The 22172-nt window shown below is 39.6% G+C and overlaps 2 protein-coding genes across 3 annotated transcripts; both read left to right on the forward strand.

The window, feature by feature from the left end:
* The first annotated feature begins 148 nt into the window (after positions 1-148).
* Positions 149-12558, forward strand: LOC117812629 (limbin-like). Of its 2 annotated transcripts, none has more exons than XM_034683524.1 (23): positions 149-658; positions 1672-1738; positions 2050-2192; positions 2378-2434; positions 2569-2755; positions 2885-2985; positions 3151-3216; positions 3309-3443; positions 3564-3703; positions 3801-4125; positions 4239-4478; positions 4687-4862; positions 5114-5273; positions 5403-5579; positions 5686-5984; positions 6127-6301; positions 6719-6862; positions 6943-7170; positions 7307-7539; positions 7639-7726; positions 7829-8004; positions 11279-11380; positions 11602-12558. In XM_034683524.1, the coding sequence occupies exons 1-23, from the start codon at positions 449-451 to the stop codon at positions 12005-12007; spliced, it is 4035 nt and encodes a 1344-aa protein (XP_034539415.1). In that variant the 5' UTR covers positions 149-448; the 3' UTR covers positions 12008-12558. The 2 variants fall into 2 exon arrangements, with proteins under 2 accessions (XP_034539415.1, XP_034539424.1); XM_034683533.1 differs by having other exon boundaries at positions 155-658; positions 11475-12558.
* A 111-nt stretch (positions 12559-12669) lies between these two features.
* On the forward strand, positions 12670-15989 carry LOC117812643 (cytokine-like protein 1). Its single transcript, XM_034683545.1, has 4 exons — positions 12670-13047; positions 13166-13210; positions 14893-15039; positions 15157-15989. The coding sequence occupies exons 1-4, from the start codon at positions 12901-12903 to the stop codon at positions 15256-15258; spliced, it is 441 nt and encodes a 146-aa protein (XP_034539436.1). The 5' UTR covers positions 12670-12900; the 3' UTR covers positions 15259-15989.
* The last annotated feature ends 6183 nt before the right edge of the window (positions 15990-22172 follow it).

Genomic DNA, 22172 nt, shown 5'->3' on the forward strand with positions numbered 1-22172 from the left:
TTACTTACTTACTTACTTACTTACTTACTTACTTACTTACTTTACTTACTTAATTACTTACTTACTTACTTACTTACTTACTTCTTACTTTAGTTGTTTTAATTTGAAAGCCATAACCGGAAGTAGATTTGGGTATAATCCTTGTTGACGTTGCTTGTAGACTTTTGGTTCTTCCCAAGTTTTGGAAGTGTTTCCCGAAGTTGAGCACCAACGGCTACTCTGGACATTGTGCTTGTTTATAACTTTTAGACAGCTCAGACAGGTTCTCCCTCGGTAACAATACTATCAAGATGTTTTTGTCCGTCAGAGATGCCGCAACAATGTGTGTTTCTCAAGAAAAGACAGTGGAAATGTTTCCATCGCGGATTTTAACATCTTCAACGTTGAGAGAAAATGCAGCCCGTTAGCTAGCGGCTCTCCCTGGTGAGGCTGGCACATCGACTTACGAATGCTTCAGGTACAATCCAACGCGAAGAGGGTCACGATATGGTTAATTATAGTGAATATTCAAGTGTCATGTTTCTTTTTACCTTCGATACATCACAATGTAACCCGGCGTGAGACCGGTGCTGGACATCAGCCGTGTTATGACTGCACGTCTCAGGATGCGTCATGGCACACAACATTATCACCTCCTTCTTTGTTGGAGACACAGGAGGTGAGTGGTCTTATGGTAAACATCACATCAACCAATTACAAGTTCTACCCGTACAATCACTATGCTCATTAATTGTGTTAAACTTTACTTTGCAGCTCATGTTTTATTGACTTGTTATTGTAGATACTTTTTTGGCGTGGACACTTAGTTTTGTTGATGCATGTCTGTTTAAACCAGGGGCGTAAAACTCAGTTCAGTTCATGGGCAACATACAGCCCAAGTTGATCTGAAGTGTGCCTGACCAGTAAAATCACATCATAATAACCTTTTATATACAGTCTATGATAATGACCTATAAATAACAACAACTCTAATTTTCCCCTTTGTTTTAGTAAAACAAAGTACAAGTACATTCTGAAAATGTTCACATTTAATGAACTATCTTTGGACAAAAACAGCTTTTGTATTTTTTGCTGTGATGAGTCTCATAGTGGGCAGAATATTTTACTCTTTAAGCCCTGAAACCTGCTGCAAACACACAGGTTACCCATTCACCTGACACAGTGTGTAATGTTTACTGCAAAAGAACAGAGATTATGATAATGAAGAAGGTAAAGTTGACTATTTTGGACCCCCTCAGCTCCAGCATGAACAGTTTGCTTGCTGGACAGTGTTGTATGCAGGGGTTTAGTGCTAGTGTTAGTTAGCGGATCATTATAGTGCTCTAAAAAGTCCTAATGAATCTCAACCGGATTATGCAAACAGCAAGTAATCTATTTTCTCAATTTGAGAAAAAAATCGCTGTTCAGGAGCGCTCCGTCAGCACTAAGATTTTATGTGACCCCAAGAGGACAAATTTGAAATAGTAGTTACTTTTATTGAATAATTGCAGTTAATGTCTTCTTTGTCATTTTTTCACTTTGCAAAGTTGTTCCACGGGCCGGATTGGAACCTCTGGCGGGCCAGTTTTGGCCCTCGGGCTACATGTTTGACACCCCTGGTTTAAACGCTTGTCAATAAAAAAAATTGTGTATAAGGTGTGCAATACTAAGATGCCTATTTTCCACTGGCAGAGCTTGTCCAGGATCCATGCAGGTCAAGGTTACCCTGGTGGGAAATTCAGAAAACTGGCACCGTTAAGTATGGATGGCTTGTTCTTTTTTATAGTAGCTCATAATATGTCACATTTACAGTGCTGCGAGAACAGCTCTTTTTGTGGGAACACATATCAAAATAATAGTATTACTTTAAAGTGTATGTCATGCTAACTGGTATACTTAAAGCATCTAGTACATTGGCAAATACACAATCTCAGTATCATGCATATATATACAAACATTCATTTATTTATCATGGTCATTTTAATCCTTTGTCATTAGCTTTCTCCAAATCCAATGAATTTAATATGATAGGTAAAATGGAAATCAACTGGCCTTTGTTATTTTCTTCAGAGAGCCCACTGTCTTCGTCAGCACCTGCTGGTCCATGGGCACACTCCATTTACTCTTCATTTAACGACATGGCGAACATGTTGCATCTCAGGCGCAGCAGAAGCACACTCACAAGAATCAACCCAGGCCATGCTCTGCCTCAGGTGTGTTTCTTGGAAGTTTATTCACACACACTTCATGAGTTCATTTATTTTAGTTAAGCTTCCAAACCTATATGCCGATTGTTTGTGTAGGACTTCAGCTCTGAACAGATCAACCACCAAATAGCTGCTTAATACTTCACCTATTATCATACTGGTAGAGTTAAATCACACTCATGTTTCTGCAGGTTCAGAGTGCAGCACCTCCATCTGCATTTGGGGTTAACTTTCACAAGTGTGCACAGGTATGTAAACATTATCGTTTCAAGAAGACATTTTATCTCACTGAATTTGACTCTGTTGAATTGAAACTGCAATTGAAAATGTTGAAGACCATCCAGTGATTCACACTGTAAATACCCAATAATGTGTTCCCCAGGTGAAGCTGAACACTGATCCTCCCCAGGTGACCTTCTTCCTCCTGATTCACAACATGGGCCCAGTGGGCGGCACCAACCTGTCTCAGGTGGCTGTCCGGGACTCTATCTCTGGAATAGTACCCCTAAAAACCGAAGGCAGAGTGGTGGAAAAGGGATACCAGACATTTGCCATAGATTCACTGTCCGGTAAGCATCAGAACTAAAATCTGTTTGTAAGATGATCCTACAAAACATGTCATTGTCATTTAAAAATTGAATTATGCATCCACAATATAAAACATAATAATCATATTTAAATCTTCTTTACATTTTCAGCTGGATCCAAAGTTATTGTCAATTATACTGCGAACATAAGGAGTCATAAGAGTGAAGTCCTGGACCTTCCAGCTTTTCTCACCTTCTCTAATGCCTCACAGGTATTTTTTTTCGGCTGCCTAGTTTCTGTTCTTTTTCACTTGAAAAGCAATCTCCCAAACTGACAACGTTGTTTAATGAAATCGGTTATTCATTTTCACTATGTCATTGTATAGAGCACAATAGAAACTTTGTATTCTTACCCATTGTATATCTTGCCTCCACAGAATGATGTCAGTATGTTCGGTCCGTTAACAGCTAATCTAACCTTGAGGGTGAATTCCACCGACAGGGTAAGTTCAGGACGGTTCCTTGATTAAAAATTTCAAATTCTAGTCACAAAATAATTTTACCATAAGTCTTATTTGTCTGCAAACAATTTTAGATTTATCCAAACCATGGAGTCCACTTTGCTGGATATGTTGTGGGGTTATTCTTCACGTTGGTGCTGCTGTCTGTGGGATTTTTGGCTATGAGCTTGATTGGTCCTAGAACCAGGCTGAACCTTCTTCATCAAAGGGTAACACAATTATTTTGTCAAATTTTCTAAAGCTGTTGTCTCATGAACATGTCAGTGTTTATATTTTTACAGCATTAATGATGTAGGCTTGCAAAATGTGTACATGTTTTCTGGCTTCAGAGAAATAGAGGGGATTCAGACCCTGAGTATGCAGACTACAATATGAATGAGACCATAAAAGAAGAGGCCACATTTGAAGACAAAATGGTAGACATCATGGTGCTGGAGGATCCCCAGAACATGTGCCAGGCTTTGGAGAAGTGAGTAGCCCTCACTAGCCCATAACTCTTTATTAGGCTTAATACACATTACCTGAATAATACATTTCAAACCCACTCTACATTTTATCCCCCTAAGCCTTGAAATGTCTACACTGCTGCACGCTACCAATAACCTGGAGACCATCCGGATTCAGATCTACAAGGATGTGATGTCATCCCTGCTAAACGGCATAAGATCCAGAGGACAGGCCAGCTCTCAGGAACAGCAGAGGCTGCTCAGTGTGCTTCACGGACAGCTGCTGGGCATGGAGGGTCGGCTGAAGGAGGAGCGAGGGGCTCGCATGGCTGCTCTGGCTGGTCGGTGTAACCTGGAGACACGGGAGGAAATGGAAGCAGAGCATCGCAGAGAGGCTGCTGAAAAGGCTCAGGCTGAGCTGCTGTGTCAACATGCAGACCAACAGGCAATAAGAATGATAGTTTTTTCTTATATTTGGCAGTGTTCTTCAGTATTTTGTCACTTCAATATAGTATGAGATTGAGCCTTTTTACAAATACTACTCAACTTTGTTACCAGGAGCTCCTCCACTGCAGTGTCCTCCTGGAGAAGCTACACAAGGTGAGCCAGAGTCAGCTCCAGCGCGTCTTGTTGGTCCGACATGAGGAGGCCTCAGCCAAGATCCAGAGGCAGATCATTGAATGGCGTCGGGTGGAGCTGCACAAGATTTTCTCTGAGGAGCTGGAGGAGGCCACGAGGATGGGCGAGCTGGAGAAGAGTACAACTAAGAGTCTTCAGCACGACTACTTTGCCTGTCAAGTGAGCAAAAATTTTCTCTCAAAATGTTATCACTTCAGAATTTGCCATTTTACAGTATAACGTTCATCATTTGAGGTTGGAATATTTAAAATGTATACCTGCAAATATTGCAAACAAAGCATATACACCCTTTCCACAATTTACATTTTACAATTACTACATGAAGAAAACATTATTTAACACATTTGCCATTCTACTTTCTGTCCAGGATCAGCTAGAGGAGGTCCTTGATGTTGTCCTTGCTAATCAGCGCTACGTGCTGTCTGAGCGCCATGCACAGAGGAAGTTCTTGGTGCACAGCCTTCACAGCCTCAATGAGTTGATTTCTGACACCTTCTCCAGCACCTCTAGCAGTCTGGACAGCTGGTTCACTCACACCAAGAGGTTGGTACCTGTTCTAGTTACCAGTTAATGCATCATGTGGTTATTATCTACATGTTGTTGTAGTGATGTGGTAAATGAAGCTTATACAGCAGGACAAACTTGTTTAAAATTAGATAGAAGTTTCTAGCTACCAAAACCAAATGTGTATATTTATAACAACTGCAGTTTAGTTACCAGGTCAGCATTGTAGGCAGCTTCTTGGATGATGCAGTTGTGTTTATTTTTTCTGGCATGCCTTCATGGTCCACCAGGGGGGGCATTGTGCCTGCAGAGCAGATAGAGCAGCTTCAGGAGAAGTCACAGAAGGAGCTAGTGATGGTGAAGCAGAGACTGGATGAGACACTGAGTCAGGAGAGGAGAGCGATGCGCTGTGGACTGATTAAGAAGAGACGGGAGCTTATCTCTGACATGGTAATGGATCATGTATAAAAAGACTTTTATAAGGATTTGATTCTCAACACCTGCATTATATATCCATCAAAGGTGTTTATCAATAAACCTATTTAAAACAACTTTATTCATGCTTCCTGGCCTCTGCAGCTTCAAGTCCACAAACAGGGGCAGAAGGATCTGTCAGGTCTTTCCAAGGGTCTAGAGGAAACGATAGATGTAGCCCAGCACCTGCACTGTTGGCAGAACTTATTGACAGCTCAGAGTCTGGGGCTGGCAGAGCTCATCAACAACCTGGATGAGGAGGCTACTGCCGACATCCGCAAGGTGCCACTCAACCAGTACACGTTGCACAAACTACACACACTAAATTATGACAGAGTTGATTGCGTTCCATTGACTCCCTCTCTTAAATCCACTTCCTGTTCAACAGGTGACCATGCGTGCGATTCAGGGTGCCATAACAGACCTCAAAGCCATCCAGCCCTCTGCAAACCAGGCCATACTATCACTGTTGCCTCCAGGGGCGCAGCGCTCCCTGCTGCAGACAGAACCAGAGGCAGGAGCAGGACAAGGGGTGAGCACTCTCCTACAGGGTCAAGAAAAGTTGCACCAGGAAGGAAAGGCAGCGCTACGCACCCTGAGCTGCACCAGGGAAGCTCTGAGGGAAGCCATGGAGAGAGAGCTTCAGGAGCAGAGGGAGCTCAGGTCAAACTGCAGAGCTTTCTTCAGGTCAGTTATATGACAGTGGACATTTTTTTCATTCAGGCAGCTCAATTCAGAAGTGTGCTTCAAACGCAGCCATAGAAAATCCCATGGTGTAATCGTGAGGTGTTTCACCACCATCACTCTCTCTTTTCTCTTTCTTTTCCAGTCGATTATGCTCATCCCAGCTGACGTTGTCTGAGGATGACCGTCTCAGGATGAAGCTAGAGTTTCAGAAGTGTTTGTCTATAATGGATCTCAGCCTGGTGCTACCCCATGCTGTCTCCAGAACCAAACTGCACACAGCTCTCGCAGCTCAGAGAAAGGAAAGTGAGCTACAGATGGTACTTACAAATTATATCTCATTAAAAACCTTATAAAAGGCATGTAGAAATTCTGAGTCCTCCCTTTGCAGAGCATAAGAAAAAACGGATGATTAAACAATATGCTTTAGTGTTTAGAAACATTGGATAAAACCAACATTTAGAAAATCGACAGATATGATGTAGTATATTTGATGCACGGTCATTTTTAGAGGCTAAATCGATACAATTCTAAATGGTGCTCCTATAATCATTGCTATCTATTAGAGAGAGGAGCCATGAGACATTGAGAATGGTCAGGCTGTGTTATTGTTGGGCTCATTTCTGCTGGATGAATGCACATTGTTATTAAAAAGAAAAAGATTCCTCAGAAGGGTTTCATTTAAGCATGGTGGGAGTCATTCCCTGGCAACCTTATGGTTGTTGTGGTTTTTGCAGGCACATATGCAATCCAAGGGGAAAACCAGGGAGGCCAGACAGAAAACAGACACATGTGACCTGCAGTTTTTCCAGAGAAGGCTTGAGGACAGGATCAAGCTGTTTGAGAAGGAGAAGAAGATGGAAGAAGGCATCATGAACAAGGTAAAGCTGTTGTCTTTTGTTTTTTTAGTGAACACAAGGTCAGACAAGATGAGAAATCCATCCATTCTCTTTTGATGCAGGTGATTGAGGAGATGCAGAGGGAGAGAGAGGATGAGCTGCGCTCTCAAGCTGACAGCCTGGCGATGCAGATGGCAACAATCCATTACCAGAAGGCTGAGAGGAGTACCAAGGTGTTGGAGACATCTAGAGCCATGCTCACTCTGCACAGTCTGCTCATCCAGCACATCAGAGAGAGAAAGAGCCCGCAGGGACAGGAGATGGCCCATAGTATACAGAGCCACTGCTTGGTAGGCAAAGCTTGACTCCAAGTTGTAGTATTACATGCTTGAAAGGCTGCCCATTGGCTGTGGTTTCCTCTGAGACTGCCACTTTATCACTGAACTTTGCAGACTTTATTAAAGTGACACTTGATTCTTGTTACAGGGTCTAGAGGAGGCAGAACATCAGCATCAGAAGGAGAAAGCAGAGTTGGACAGTTTGAAAATGTGTAAGTCCAAAGTCAAGTCAAATCCAACACAGAGTGAGGACGCGGATGAGGGAGAGGAGGAGAGCGAGGAGGACCGACTTTTTCAGCTGCAACAGGATTGCAGGATGACGTCCATCCTCCAGGAGGCACTCCACAAGTGTGAAGAGGTCAACTTAGTGTTGGCTGAGAGGTGAGCTGGCATGTCAGTGTTTTCTCAGGAGTAATGAGGAATTCTCAGGATTTACACAGGCCATTAGATTTAACAGTGTTGAAACTCTGGTGTTTTCAGATTGCAAGAAATGACTGCCAACAATCAAGCCGCTGAAGATTTAAAAGAACAAATAGAGCTCAGGAGACTTTATGCAAACTGTGACCAGGTCTGTAAAGTAACTCGTTTTATACTTCACAAAAGTTTAAAGCCAGTGGAAGTCAAGAATAATGTTGCTAAAGAAGGCTCTGTGCCATGTGCTTTATGTTAGGATCTGGATTTCGTGTCTCAGCTGGTAAAGCAGAGTCAGATCTCTGCTGAGGTTCTCCTGGAGGCCCTGCGTCTCCTCCTCCCCACCCTGCCTGAAAGTGAGCTCCTCTCCATCACTGACGCCCTCTGCACCAAACAGCACCCTGTTTCATCATCTGCAGAGCAGGAACACACAGGGTAAGAACCAGATTTAGTTCAGTTTTACACCATTTACCAAGAGGAGGTTCTCTTTAGGTGAATGTGGGGACTCATTGAGACAGGTGGCAGTAATTATATCCGAAGAATAAATGTACTCGTTATTTCAATTTCTGATGTGTTTGTTTGCAATAGCAAAATGGCAAAACATGCATGCAATATTCAACATGAATGCATCTTTAATATTTGCTGTAAGGTTGCAAAGGGGTGGAACATTTCTGGTAAATTCCCGGAAAGTTTCCGGTAAATTTCCATGGGAAGTTAAGCTGGGGAATTTTGGAAATATTCCAAATTGGAAATGATGGGAATTTATGGGAATTTATGGGAATTTATGGGAATTAACTGGGAATTGAGGGTAATTTATAGAAAGGTATCATATCCAAGCATAAATATCTGTTTTGTTATAAGCAGACATCCATCCAAAATAATACAATTAAAACAGATTTATTTGTAAGTAGAACTTTTAAAGTGTTAAATATTTTATTGAACAATCAATTGTTTCATTGAAGAACAAAAACATGAACGTTGAGTTAAATATTACTCATCCCTCCGACCCAACCCATTAAAAAATTTAAAAAAATGCAATCCCAACAAAGTCCCATTCAAAATGTTAAATGAAAAGAGCCCCTCTCCCTCCAACAAAGTCCCATTCAACATACAAATAAAAAAGCATCTTCCCTCAAGCTTCTCAATCTTAGCCTCTTCAGGATTCTAGAAATCATCTGTGAATGTGATGGAGGAATGCACAGTGCATGTAGGGGGCATGGTCTCAACAGCCCTGCAGTAAGCAGTGTGCTATGTGCATGTGATTGAGGAAAGGCATAGATATTCAACTGTACTTGCATGAAATCTGGTTGTTTTAGTCAGGATTGTGCTAGAATATATTTTCCCCAGCTATATCTAAGTTCCCTATTAAGAGCCAACCTTCAATTTAGTAAATTCCTGGTTTATTCCCATGGAAAGTTTCCAACTTTGAAAATTCCCAGAATTTTGCAACCCTAATTTGTTGCATAGTGCACTGCTGAAGCTTTTATGATAATGCTGGATTTATCTTTGGGGATCTGTGAAGAAAATGACAATAGCAGAGGATGGACAGATTTACAGACAACCTTAAGATTTAAACCCTGTTAAGTATCAAATGAAACACAAACTATGAAAGTCTTTTGTGATTTATCTAATGGAGTGTTTAAAAACTATTTTATGTCATACTTCAGTATTGGGTTGACATACAGCTGTTGTGTGTTATGGTGAAAAACACAAAGTCAAAGTGGAGCAATCTTTTCAGTTTCAGCAACTGATAGCGAGAGTTAGTGTTTGGCCCGTCTTACACTTAAGCACCCAAAAAACACAGTTAGGTTTGTTTCATACTAACAAAAGTCATGGTTACTGTTAACATTTTACAAAGTCAAAAGAACTCAGTTTTTTATCATATTACTATTTGGATTATTGCAACATGAGAATTAATATCTAAACAATGCTCTTAGTCAGGTTAGCAGATTGTCTGTCCCTCATTTTGTAATTATTGTTGCAAATCAAACTACTCTTCATCATGCAAACAAGGTTTTCAAACGTATGTGCACAAGCCAACACAAGCTTTGGCCATGCACTGGTTCATGTTATTTTCTCTCCATTCCCTCTTTACAAATGAAGTACACTGAAAACTGTTTTGCCTTGAGTACACAGCCAGAGTCTCTGTGGTGCTGTGGTTTCAGAGAGTGAAGTCATTGATTAAGTCAAAGCAGCATTTAAATACAGCTGGTAGCTGAAACAAACATAGCTTTAAGGATCATCTTAAATTTGAACTGCAGAATACACTTTAGAAACATTACTACAAGTGCCTTTTTCCCCCGAGCCAAGATATCTCAAGAGAGATAAATGACTTCTCATCTTCTAATTTCCTTCTTTTCCTGAAACACTGGAACATGTCAGGCTCCCGCTAAGTTTGGATTACTTAAGTGTTGAATCATGTCTCTTTGGATCAGAACTGTCTGGCCAAAAGACAAGGGAATGAAGAAATAGCCTGGAACAATATTCAGACATGTGTTTTTCTTTTGTTTGCTCTTTTGTTTCAGCTTTTTAGTTGCAGACGAGAGTTGAAGCCTTTTTTGTAACACTCAAAACCTTAATTACTTCATTTAAAACAGCGATTATGAATGAAAATTAGGGATGTAAATTTCAAGTATTTTCTGTGATCGATCTTTGGAAATGTTAACAATCAATAATCGATTAATCATTTTAAAAAATCGTTAACGTTTTTCATATCAAATACAATGCCAAATGCGTTTTTTCCCCTGAATCAAATTTTCCTTCACGACACAATGTATAAAGCTGACAGTATTGAATATCTACGGATTGTATTGAGGTGTTCAAAATGTTAAACACGCTGAATATCAACGTGTGGACCAGGACATACAATCATAAAAGGGAAGGCTTGGACAACACAACATAGGGATTTACTGCAACAAGAGAACTAAACAGAATCATATTTTAGACTCAGTGTCCAGTTTTCTGTCTACTTGTTTTTATTGAGAAAAGTAAGCATGTAAACGTGGTCAGGTGTCAGCCGGGAGAGCAGCCGAGTCAAAATCTGTCCGGCGACAATGAAAAAAAGGCTCATGGAGACCTGTCACTCAACTGAATCTCCCAGCTGAGCGTCTCCGCTGTGCGCAACACCTTTAGTCAGCTGATTCACATCAAAACATGCTTTAAACTTAAAACACCTCCATGATAGCGGAACAAAATATAAGACCACCTGATGTATGTTCCACGTGACATAAAATCAAAACAAAAAAATGTGTTTGAGTAAGTTCTTAACAATCAATAATCAATCATCAATAATTGATTAACTGTTGACATCCCTAATGAAAACACAATTTTCTTTCACTATGTAGAAAACCCTTGATTAGTAAAAGTGGGTACAAGAGTTCAAGGTTTAAGACTTAATATATTTAGATAGGGTCCAAGTAGTTAAAGAGGAGAGTACTTAAGAATAATTATCCCAACATGTCATCGTTTAATTACAGGGTAAACACAAGACAGAATCCCATTCACACTTAAAATTACACCTACAAGCAATTTAGAGCCACCTGGAATACTTTGATTGGCCTGAAACATGCTGAGAAACAACTTGAGTTTTTAATCTCCATGCAAAGATTTGAAGAAATCCCTCCATATTAAAAGCCATCCTTGAACATTTCATAAAAAAGAAATTGTGTCAGTTACCAGCCTCACAATATACTTATGACTTTTTGACCAGGTGTGCCAGAGTGGTCAACAGACTTCTACCTGCCAAACTGAGAGAAGAGGTGGTGCATAAAAACATGAAAAACATGCCAAACTGTGCTGTGGAAGAAGAGAGGTGAGCTCAACACTTTTCTGTTTTGCTACATGCTGCTCTATTAAGTCTTCCTCATTTAGACTAATTTGTTCTTCAACTTTCGCTCACATTATAGACAAATCCTTTAATGAGGTCTAATATGCCTGTCATTGGTTACACGGCTGAGCTACAAGTGACCACATGCACGAGGTAAGCACTGTTACACTCCAAAACCACTAACAACCGCTCTTTTGTGCTCACAGACTCCAGGAAAAGCGTCAAAGTCTGATGGAAAAACTGCTCCCCAGGTCCCTTCGCCCGTTTTCAAGAGATGTAGCAACTTTGCTGGTTAAAGAGAAAGAAAAGGATGACAGATTTAGTAAAGCTCAGCAACTTATGTATAACCCACCCATGACTGAAAACTCAGCAACACAGCAGCACAGTGGCACGGCAGAACAAAGGGTTGTGGACACAGTGAAGGAAACGACGCAAAGTGAAGCCGAGGGAGACATGATGACATTAAACGTCCACGCTGCTGGGGATAGGTTGTTTGTGTTTCGGGATCCACCAGAGTCAAGCAACCATAAGGATGTACCTAAAAGAAAAAGGAAGAGAAACTTTCTCAATTTGAAAAAGAAGAGCTCTGTGGCTCCATCAGACCTACACTGAGACTGAACATTTTCTTTTGCCAGCTTGCTCTTTAATGATGGCACTTCATGTTGATATATGATAACACTAGGATCCAATGTAAACTGTTAGTTGTGCCTGAAAGTGTAAAGAAATGTTCAATGTCTCCATTCTCAATATATGTAGCATTTGGCTTTGTTTTAATGTGAAGGCAGCTGACTTGAACCATTTCAAGAGTTCTTCTTCTAAGCTTCAAAGGGCATATAGACCAGCTGACAGGGGCTTGTTTTCCCAAATGTTCTTGTTCTGAATAGAGAGCATTTAAACTGTCAAAACAGTCCACTCCAGCACAGACTGATTTATGAAAGAGGTACACTGTTCAAATGACTTTCGGGCAAAGGAATAGTGGTGTGACAGAAATGTCAAGGACTCTGTTATAAGTCATGTTGAGAACCACAAGAACTGGGCATGTCACTGGGGTCTGATTTGAGTGCATACCTCACTACACTCAGGATACACAGGTACAGAAACCATTGAATTCTATCTGTGCAAAAGTTTAAATTCATGTAAATAAACATGTACATTGCTGGAAACTCTTCTCCTTGGCTAGCTGTTTAAAGCTTTTAAGAAGTGACAACCACAACAGCAGGTAAGAAAGAGTTGAAAACAGTCTTTCTCAGTTGACCATGTAGAAGCTCTATTATCCTTGGTATTTGGAGCCGAGTTATTTGCTCCCCAACACACAGCCGACCCTGGATGTTTTCCTCAGCCTCGCTGCGCCACCACGTCATCATCCATAGTTTTTTTTTTTTTTCTCCCAAGCACTTCACTCATAAAACCGCAGCAAGTCCTCGTCTGGTCTGTACTACTCGAGTCTCTGTTAACAGTCGCAGCAGCACCCTGACACGGTGGTTCTGAGCTGCACATTATCCGACATGAGGCTGGGACTCCCTGCTCTCGTGTGTTTCTTCAGCTTCGTGTGGCTGACGGAGTGCGCGCCTCCGACCTGTTACTCCCGAGCGCTGGGCCTGAGCAAAGAAGTGATGACTCTGTTGGATAAGATTCACACATACAACCGAACGGTAAAAAACCTTAATGCCGAATGCATCGTGTCACTGTGAAGACAAGAACGCTTAAACTCCTGCAGTCTGCTGTTGCTTGTTCCGTGTTGTGATGATGATGATGTTTGTTTGTTCGTAGAAAACTTGTGCTGAGGTTCTACCGACGATCTTCATCGACGTACACGTAAGTTTAAAAAAAAAAAAAAAGTACTTTATGACTTTAATGCATATTAAACGGAGTTGCTTGAGTGGGTTTTGCACTTTTTTCTTCTGCAAAGAGAGTTAACCCTTTGTGTCCTGGGCAAAAGATTGTGTGTATCCCTCTTGGTTTGTACCAGTAAGTGTCTCTTATTGCCAGTGGTGGACAAAGTACACAGCTTCATTACTTCAGTCAAAGTATAGATCCTCCTGGTCAAATATTACTCCAATACAAGTGAAAGTTGCTCTGTCAAATTATTACTTGAGTTAAAGTCCTGGAGTAGGCCTACTTGCTTTTAAAAATACTTAAGTATTCAAATTACTTCCTAAAATGTTTTAAAACATTGTATTTTCAAAATACATAGGTGCAGTCAAGAATACACAGAAGTACATCCTGTTGCATTATGTTTATCAAGAAACCATTACTTGAAATCTCTAAAAACTATACCATGGGATAAAAACAGAAACTAAGTTACTCCATCACAGACAACTTAATTTGAAATGTTCATCTGGAATTAAACAAATGTTACGTAACTCAACACACTGTCTCAGGTTGGACTGTGAATGTTTGTATTTTTGGGCAGAGTGGGAAACAGGGAGAACATTTCAAAGGATACGTATCATTGTTCATTTCAAAAACCTCTAACACGGGCTGAAGATATGGCCATGGGTGCTCAGGTGGAGAATTATAGCCATTATTACCACCTCAAAATGAACTGCCTGATCTGAGTGAAATTTGCTCTGTGTTTGCTCCACATTCAACCGTGGGATCAGATTTCAGAAAAGAGAAGGAAATTCTTGAGCGGACTTCAAAGTAAAGTAGTGAGTAACTAGAGTATTGATAGAAATGTAGTGGAGTAAAAAGTACAATAACTTTCTTCTAAATGTAGTGGAGTAAAAGTAATAAGTTCCCCCCAAAAATAATACTCAAGCAAAGTACAGATACTCAAGAAATGTACTTAAGTGCAGTACTCAAGTAAATATACTTTATTACTGTCACTACACATTTTAGAAAAGAGAAACGACTTGTTGCAGTCATGATCGACAGCTAGTTCACATTTAAAATTATGTTTTGCCTGTACAAAATGCTTCACAGTGCTTTTTACTTGAAATAAAACTCTGTTGACTTGGAACATAACAGCTACACAACTGATACTACTAACCTGATTTTGATGCTGGGGTCAAGGGTCAACCCCTATAACATGAGTAGCTCACTTGAAGTCATAGGCAATAGTGGATTTACACATTGAAATTAGTATACATAAAGAATTCTAAAGTTAATGCTCATAGGTTGTTGGTTATGCTTTGAAGCATGCAAAAGTGTTAAAACCAAATCTGATCATTAATTTTGTTTCACAAGCGCTATGGTTATTTGATAATCTTATAGAAAGATATAGAGACCATTAGGTTGATAAGAAGTGGCACACTGACAAAATCTTTTGATCATAACCTGTTGTTTGTATGTTGAAGGGTTTATGAGTTCTTAGATTCAAAACATTTTCAATAATAAAACAGTCAAACTATCTTACAGGGAGTCGCAGCGAGTAAAATATCATCAAGAAAATAAAATCTGCAATAAAGCATTGGGACTAAATTAGAATTTGTAAAAGGTCAAAGGGGAGCAGAACTGGCACCAGTCTCATTTGAAATATTTTTTCATGTTACTAGAATTCATGCGTCACAGCCAAGCTCCGGGACTTTCTCTACGTGGTGCTGAACCATCCAAACCAGTACTGCCGAGAGCGTCCCAGAATGGTGCTGCTGAAACGCAAAATCCAGAACTTGTTCACTATCATCACAAGGATTTGTTACAGGGTAAGAACACTAAAACTCCTGATGTATTTTCACCTGAAGGTTATTATTTTAATGCTCTTTAGGCTTGACCACATCACTCATGTTTGTGTTTGGATTTGTTTTTCTGTTGTTTTGCAGGACTTAGTGTTTTTCACAGATGACTGTGAGGCGATTGACACTGGACACAGCAGGCCTCACTATGCAGAGGACAGGCTTCAGCTGCTACAGGAGGATAAATGAGCAGATTTCCATCATTCATTCATAAAACACATTAGCAGTTTGTAGAAGGGTAAAACGAGTACAATACACACCACGCTCTGCACTGCATTGTATGCATTATAAGGTAAACACACAGTGCTGTTCAGCATTTTACCTAGTTGGCTCTGAGTTAGCTGCTCACTCATGTTAGGCATGTGTGGCTGCATTCCAGCAAGGAGAGCAGAACTTTCCACAGGAAATTTGACGAATGCCAACCATGCCGATGAAAACCCTAAAATAATAAACCAATAAGAGATGCTTGTGAGCCGGACTTAACCGCTGCTTACTTACCAGGGCTGATCAAAGCTCAGAGTGTCATTAAGAGAAATATGTTGTGTTGCTATAACCCCTGCTCTGACTAACATGTCTTAAAGGAGCGTTATGCAGCATTCTGCAAACATTTCAAGAGTTGAACATGGTGGCTCAAAATGTTACATAAGAACTAGATGTCCTCAGTACACAGTTGTTTACTGAGTTCCTTCACAACTTTCTCACATGGATTTCATCTTTGGTTTTATATCTTAAGGAGAAACAAAAAGAGTGCTGCTCATAATGAAGCTGAACAAAAGATAGCTTTCATGTTTACTGCCAGAGTGGATATCAAAAAGAAAAGCCCTCACTGCTTTGAACATAGGAAACTTGTCTTTTTTATTTGTAATTATTTACAGTTTATATATGCCTCACATTATGAAATAAAACATTTTATGAATCAATGTGTATTATTTTCTGAAGTCTTCCCTTTAACACTTAACAAACTAAACTGACCCTGTCTGTCAGTATCAAAACATCTCCATCATTTTTCACATGAGTGTTAAATCTCTGTTGAAGTCAGTAAGTGACAAATGCAGACAGATTCTGTTTGAATATTCTATTATGAACTGTGATGCTCACCTCTGGCCAGGTCACCCTTGTGAAAGAGATCTTGATCTCAATTGGTTATTATCTGGCTAAATCAATGTTGAATAAATATAAATTATGTTATCAATTATCAGCTTCAGGTCTTGTTATATGGCACAATGTTTCTTTTGTAACTTATTGCCCATTTTAGAGGAAAACTGGGAAACCGTCACCAAGTGAAACTGAAAATGTCTTCTTCAGCTTTTGGTTGACATAGCCTGTAAAAGATACTCTGAAATATCACTTTTGCTGTAAAGTTTTGTTGAAGTATTTTCTTGCTAGCCAAAATAAGTAGAACAATTTATATCATAGATAACACGAATCACAAATGCAACTGGATAACTTGGGTAGTTTAGAGTTAGCTAATGGATTCATTTGCTAACCTGTTAGCTTTTCTCCCAGTTTAACACACCTGGTGAGGAATTAATTAATCGCACCAATAAACAAAGATGGTGGCCGGGCTTTTCCTGAGCTAGGAGCTTTAAACTACTTTAATTAGTTCCCTGAATACAAAATTACAGCAGCTGTGTCCAATTCTATATTATTTTTTAACCTAAATGTAGACGACAAGCCATATATACAGACTGAATATTTTAAAACAACAATATGGATATCTTAAAGTCTGTCAGTTGTATTTTGAAAAGTCATTGGTTCGAAAAAAAAACAAGGAAAGCATTTTTTCTGCACAAAGCAAAACAAACTGGTGGCTGTGTCTTAAAATGAAACATTAACTTTAATTGAAGTCGTGTGACTTGGGAACACCTCAGTCAGTGGTGTGTCACTGTTCATTCAGTAACATTGCATAATATACAGTAATAACTCTAAGCCTTATTTTGGTATCAATCTTCCCTCTTCCATCATAGCACACTTTTCTGAAAATGGCTGTATGCAATTATTGAAAAAACACTAGATTCAGATGCTGTAGTACCTGTCTGATAAAATCATGGGGTCTGCTGCCCTCTGTTGGCAAGACTCTGTTCTACAGAACTACAAAATTATTGTTGCTCAGTGTACTGTACAGTAAACTCCCACCTCACTACCAATGTCAATTCTTCCTATTTTATGGAAATCAATGGTCTCTATCTATGTCACCACAGAGAAAGGAGCAGCATACAATTTTAATTCACTTCTGATAAATGTCAGTGTATGATTGGACAGAATATTTCCTGTCAATGAGGTCTGTTGTGTCAAGCTGAATTTTTTTGTAGGGGGTCAAATAAGAGACTCTCCATTTTGACCTGCCTACTAAACCTTAATACATCCATTAAAAATAAACAGTCTGACTTTACAAACATCTCTGTTTGTCTTCTTAATGTCCCTGTATGAAGAAATATAGTGAATAATGGAAGTCTTTTGGCTTCTCACTCTCATAGCTTCATGCATAACTAAGAAAAGTACACAAGTCAGTACCTGTTCACGTCACAATGATGACATATCTTCCTGATATGATTGGCTGAAAGACACATTTACTCCATTAATTACAGCTTTTAATATGAATCCTTACTTAAGAATTGACCTCATAGAGGGCCACATTTTGTGATTGCTATCTTTTTTACTGCTGCACCAACCTCGTGCTGTTAATATGACTTGTTATGAAGAAAATAAATACTTTTTACCAGGTAAATATACCGTTCTACATATGCCCATGGTTTGCATGCTGGCTGCTATGATGGCTCGTATGCTGTGGCTGTTTCATGCGTATGGCTCGTGCCCTGATAGATTATATCATGTTGTGGTCTGTGTCAGGTTTATGCACCTTGGGTAGACTGCAGGAAAGCTGGAATAGCTGGGCATGGTGAGTAAAGAAGTTCAAATGCTTGCAGACATAACAGTGGTTGCTGAGGTACAAAGCATCCAAGAGCTGAAGTGTCAGGCACCTCTAAATGTTATTAAAGAAGCAGGGTCTTCATGAAGTGATCATATACTCACTGTTGAGAGCATTGTTACCTTTCACCCTCAGACAGTGTTTGACAGTGACCTAGTCTGTCACAAGGTGGCGCTGAATGTTGTGGTCCCAGGTTTTCCATCATATTTAACTACAGACCCTTTGTAAAGAGGTGCAACATACAGACAGCTCTCTCTTTCCATATGCCTCTCCCTGAGAGGGATTAGTAAAACTTGTCAAAAGTTTTATTCGTAAATCTAGTTCACTCCAATCTGCAGTCAATGTGTTGATAAAGTGTGATGGTGTGTGATAATGAGACCGGAGAAACAGAGTAATGTTGCCCAAAGAGTTCAAAACCTAATCAGTCATTACTACGCAGTTATACAAGAGGATTGTAATTATTGCTGATTTTCTAACTTGTAACAACTAGCAGAATTTAAATCAACAAACCTAGTTGTTCTTAATTGCCCAATTTTGTGTTGGCGTGATATTACAAACCCCAATAATCTGAACAAGCTGAAACAACTATTATAGCTCCATTAGTCCTGTGGGCGAGACTTTTTATAATCTACACCACATGATGATTTTATGGTCATTTCACAGCCTGCAGTTTAATTTGACATTGTTTATGTTTGTGCCAATATTGTCAGGCTTCTGAAACCATCAGGTCTGAAGCCCTCACTGCTGATTAACAAACCCTGTAAAAGAGTTCAATGTTAGTCAGCAGCATGCGGTTCATAAAGAAATAAGCCAGCGGTGTGGTTAGAATCATTATAGAGTTGAATTGATGGCCACAGAATCCAGGTTATTTTCTATCATTACAGCAAAATGAGGAAAGAACATTGAAACCCAGGAGGCCAGGTAATTGAACAGTTTCAATGTTGTGTGTCAATGCAGCAAAAATGTTAAATACAGCTCAATAAAACAAACTACAACTGGACCTGAGGATGACAGTATTCACTCTCGGCTTTGTTAACTCCTTTTAAATAACAGATCAGGAACCTATTGACATTAGAGGAGGTGATGTAGTTTGTGATTCAGTTTGTTTATGGAGCTTTAAGGCAATGTTCCTTCACATTTAGCACTTTTATTACATCTTTAAAGAAATGTTGCCTCATTATAAAAAGTTCCCCCTTTAATTTGCAATACACCATTGGCATACTATCTGCACTGTTGTAATTATGTTGTTTTGTAAACTTGGCAGTGGGTGGTGTGAAGAAAGATTTAATGCTCTCACATGCTAATAAAAGCTTTCCAAATTAAATGTACCTTATTAACTCACATTTGTTCCTCTGGCTTACATGCTAAAGTATTGATTGAATGAAGGGTCAACAAGGGACTCTGTGAAAAGTGTAAAAAAAACAAAAAAACAAGCCATAGACAAATAAAATCAGTTTTATGCTACAAGAGATTACACTGCTGTTTCTTTAGTGGGCTATAACCTCAAACAGATTGAGTGGCCAAAGTCTGGTTGTAAGTAAAGACCGATAAATTATCTACTATCGCGAGTGAGACAGCACTGCCCTCTAGCGGACATCACAACCACTATGAGCACATGAAAAGGGTATTATTTATGCTCTCGTGACACCGTTAAACAAATTGAAAAAATATTGTTAGCTGTGGTTTGTTCTCATTGTAGAATATCAAGATCAAAAATGCCATAAACACGTGTTTGTAAATATTTAAGCCAAAGCAGTGTGTTTTAGTTAGTGTTTCACGTTGTGTAAAAAATGCTATAAGAAGTCTAACTTAGTATAACATTTATATTGTTGTTGACATTGAGTTTAGCCAACTGCATTAGTTATTTTCATATTTTCATATTTTTCAGTTTGTAACAACCCCGTGGACTCTAAGAACACGAGGACTTATACAGGAGATCTATTTTATGAGTCTTTCCAAAAGACAGCTGCAATAAATTCGTGATGAAGTTGATCATTTAAAAGAACATTAACTGATAACATCCCCACATGTAGGCCTAATGACTGTATTTTAGCTCGTGCTGTGCCTGACTGAACACCGACGCAGCAGCTACTGTTGGTTGAGCAGGACGTGATGCATTCAGGTCAATATTCATTTTGCATAATCAATCCAGGCTTTAATTTATGCTATATTCGAAATTGATTTAAAAAAATGTGGCTATGTCCAAAAGCACCAGGAATCATAATTAACATGGGCAAAATCCATTAGAAATATGAAGAAAGTATTTTTATGTCCCGTTTAATTGCCTCTGTGAGACATTGAAGACGCAGACATGCTTTAAACATGATCTCGTTGAAACCCCAATGAAGATGAAATCGCAGCACCTTCCATTTTCCTCATAACAAAGCACATTTTTCAGCACGTGCTGTCTTGATATCAATAAAAATTTTACAGGTGTGCGTTATGAGGGGATGGCGGATAAGGTTGAAAGGACAAGTCAACCATTGTCAAAACAAAAGGAGACATGTTAGTAAGTATAAACAGGATCTGCAGGAGGATACAAATTAAACATCACGTTAGTAGCCTCTGTGGGCCTGTGGTAGTCATTTGATTCATTCACTTAGCATATAGGCAGCTTAAACGTTGAATCAACACATTAAAGGCTGATGTTACCCCAACACTGAACAGAAGGTGGTGGTGTCGTGTTTGAAAGAAAACTCGGAAAGTGAAGCGTGCCTTTATTCAGCCTGCAGAGATTTCGGCCTGAGACAATGGTAGCCTATGGGTCAACCCTCTCCACATTACAATTTTTAAGGTATTCAATTGACGCATTGAATGTTTCAGCTTAGCAGTCTAAGTAACCTATAGAGACGCTGTATTTTAACAACCATGAAGTCGGAACATTTCTGATGAGTTGGAGTATCTCACGTCTCAATTGTTTGTATTTAGGGCAAAATAACTGCAGACTATTTCTTTGTAGGGCCAATTAGCCCAATATTTATCTTCTTATGGGGAAATCACTAGGCCTATGCTTGATTTGTCATTTAAAGATTAATTGATTATTATTTGTTATGCAGTTTAAAGGTTTGTTTTTGTGTTTGTTAGTAACATTAATATTTAGGCCTAATACGGGAAGTATACATGAAAATTAAACAGCAATCTGGGACTGGATTTATACGCTGGACTTGATAAAAAGATATATTTTGACAGTTAGGTGTAATAAAAACATTCCCATTTAAAACAAGCATAAGTTTTATGCCTTTATATTATTTAAAGTCATGAACAGCTAGCCCAGACCTTTGCTCGTATGACCTTTCTTTAATAACCTGTAGGCCTATTAATCCGCTTTCAAGAAGTCCTACATGCCCTTTATTAGTCCTATCACTGCAAGGACTCTTCCGCTTTGGCCATCACTCATCTGGGCTGTATATTCCACTTCTAATAGCCCATTTTCCCTTTCTTAGAGATCAAGAGCTTCAAAAGAGCCTCCTGTGATCTTTGGGATGATATAAACTGGAGAGTTTTGTTTTCTGTTTGGCTCCTGCTAGGATGGAGAGCCCGGGTTATAAAAGAACTGAGAGAGTTACAAAAAAGACTGATCCCCTTTGGTTCTTTTGTGTCAGGTTTCTCTTCTTTTCAATCAGAGCGCTCATCCATGTGATTTCAACGTATTGTCAGAGTCCGTGTTGATTCATGCCTCGTGTGTGAAACGGAGAGGAAAACACCGAATAAATAAAAATTGCAGGGACTTTGTTGGGGCAACATGACTCATAATAAACTGCATGGACGCATTCGGAATTACATGCTGTTTCTATGAAGTATATGGTATTCATTATTTTTAACAAATTGGGAGAGAAGTGATTGAATGTAAAGTCTGTTTGGACAGCAGCTTGTCAGCGCTGAACAGCAGGAAACCAGTGCGCACAGAGCAGAAGTGTTGCCCGTCCCAGTCCCCCGTTGACATTTTAGGAATGATAAAAGTTCCGCCTTGCCTGGAGCTACAGCCTCGCTGGAGCCGGCCTCCGTCTGCGGCAGATTGCCTTTGCTCATTACAGCAATTATTTTACTCCTGTTTAACCCCTGCCTGAATGGAGCAGAGCTGCAGAGAAAGCCTTTAAAAGTGCTGCAGAATGGCCTGTAATTTCCCCACATCTGATCCCTGTTTTGTCAGCTTAGTCTCCCTGATGGCAGACAA

The sequence above is a fragment of the Notolabrus celidotus genome, chromosome 1, assembly GCF_009762535.1.
Source record: "Notolabrus celidotus isolate fNotCel1 chromosome 1, fNotCel1.pri, whole genome shotgun sequence".
In the NCBI taxonomy this organism is placed as follows: Eukaryota; Metazoa; Chordata; class Actinopteri; order Labriformes; family Labridae; genus Notolabrus; species Notolabrus celidotus.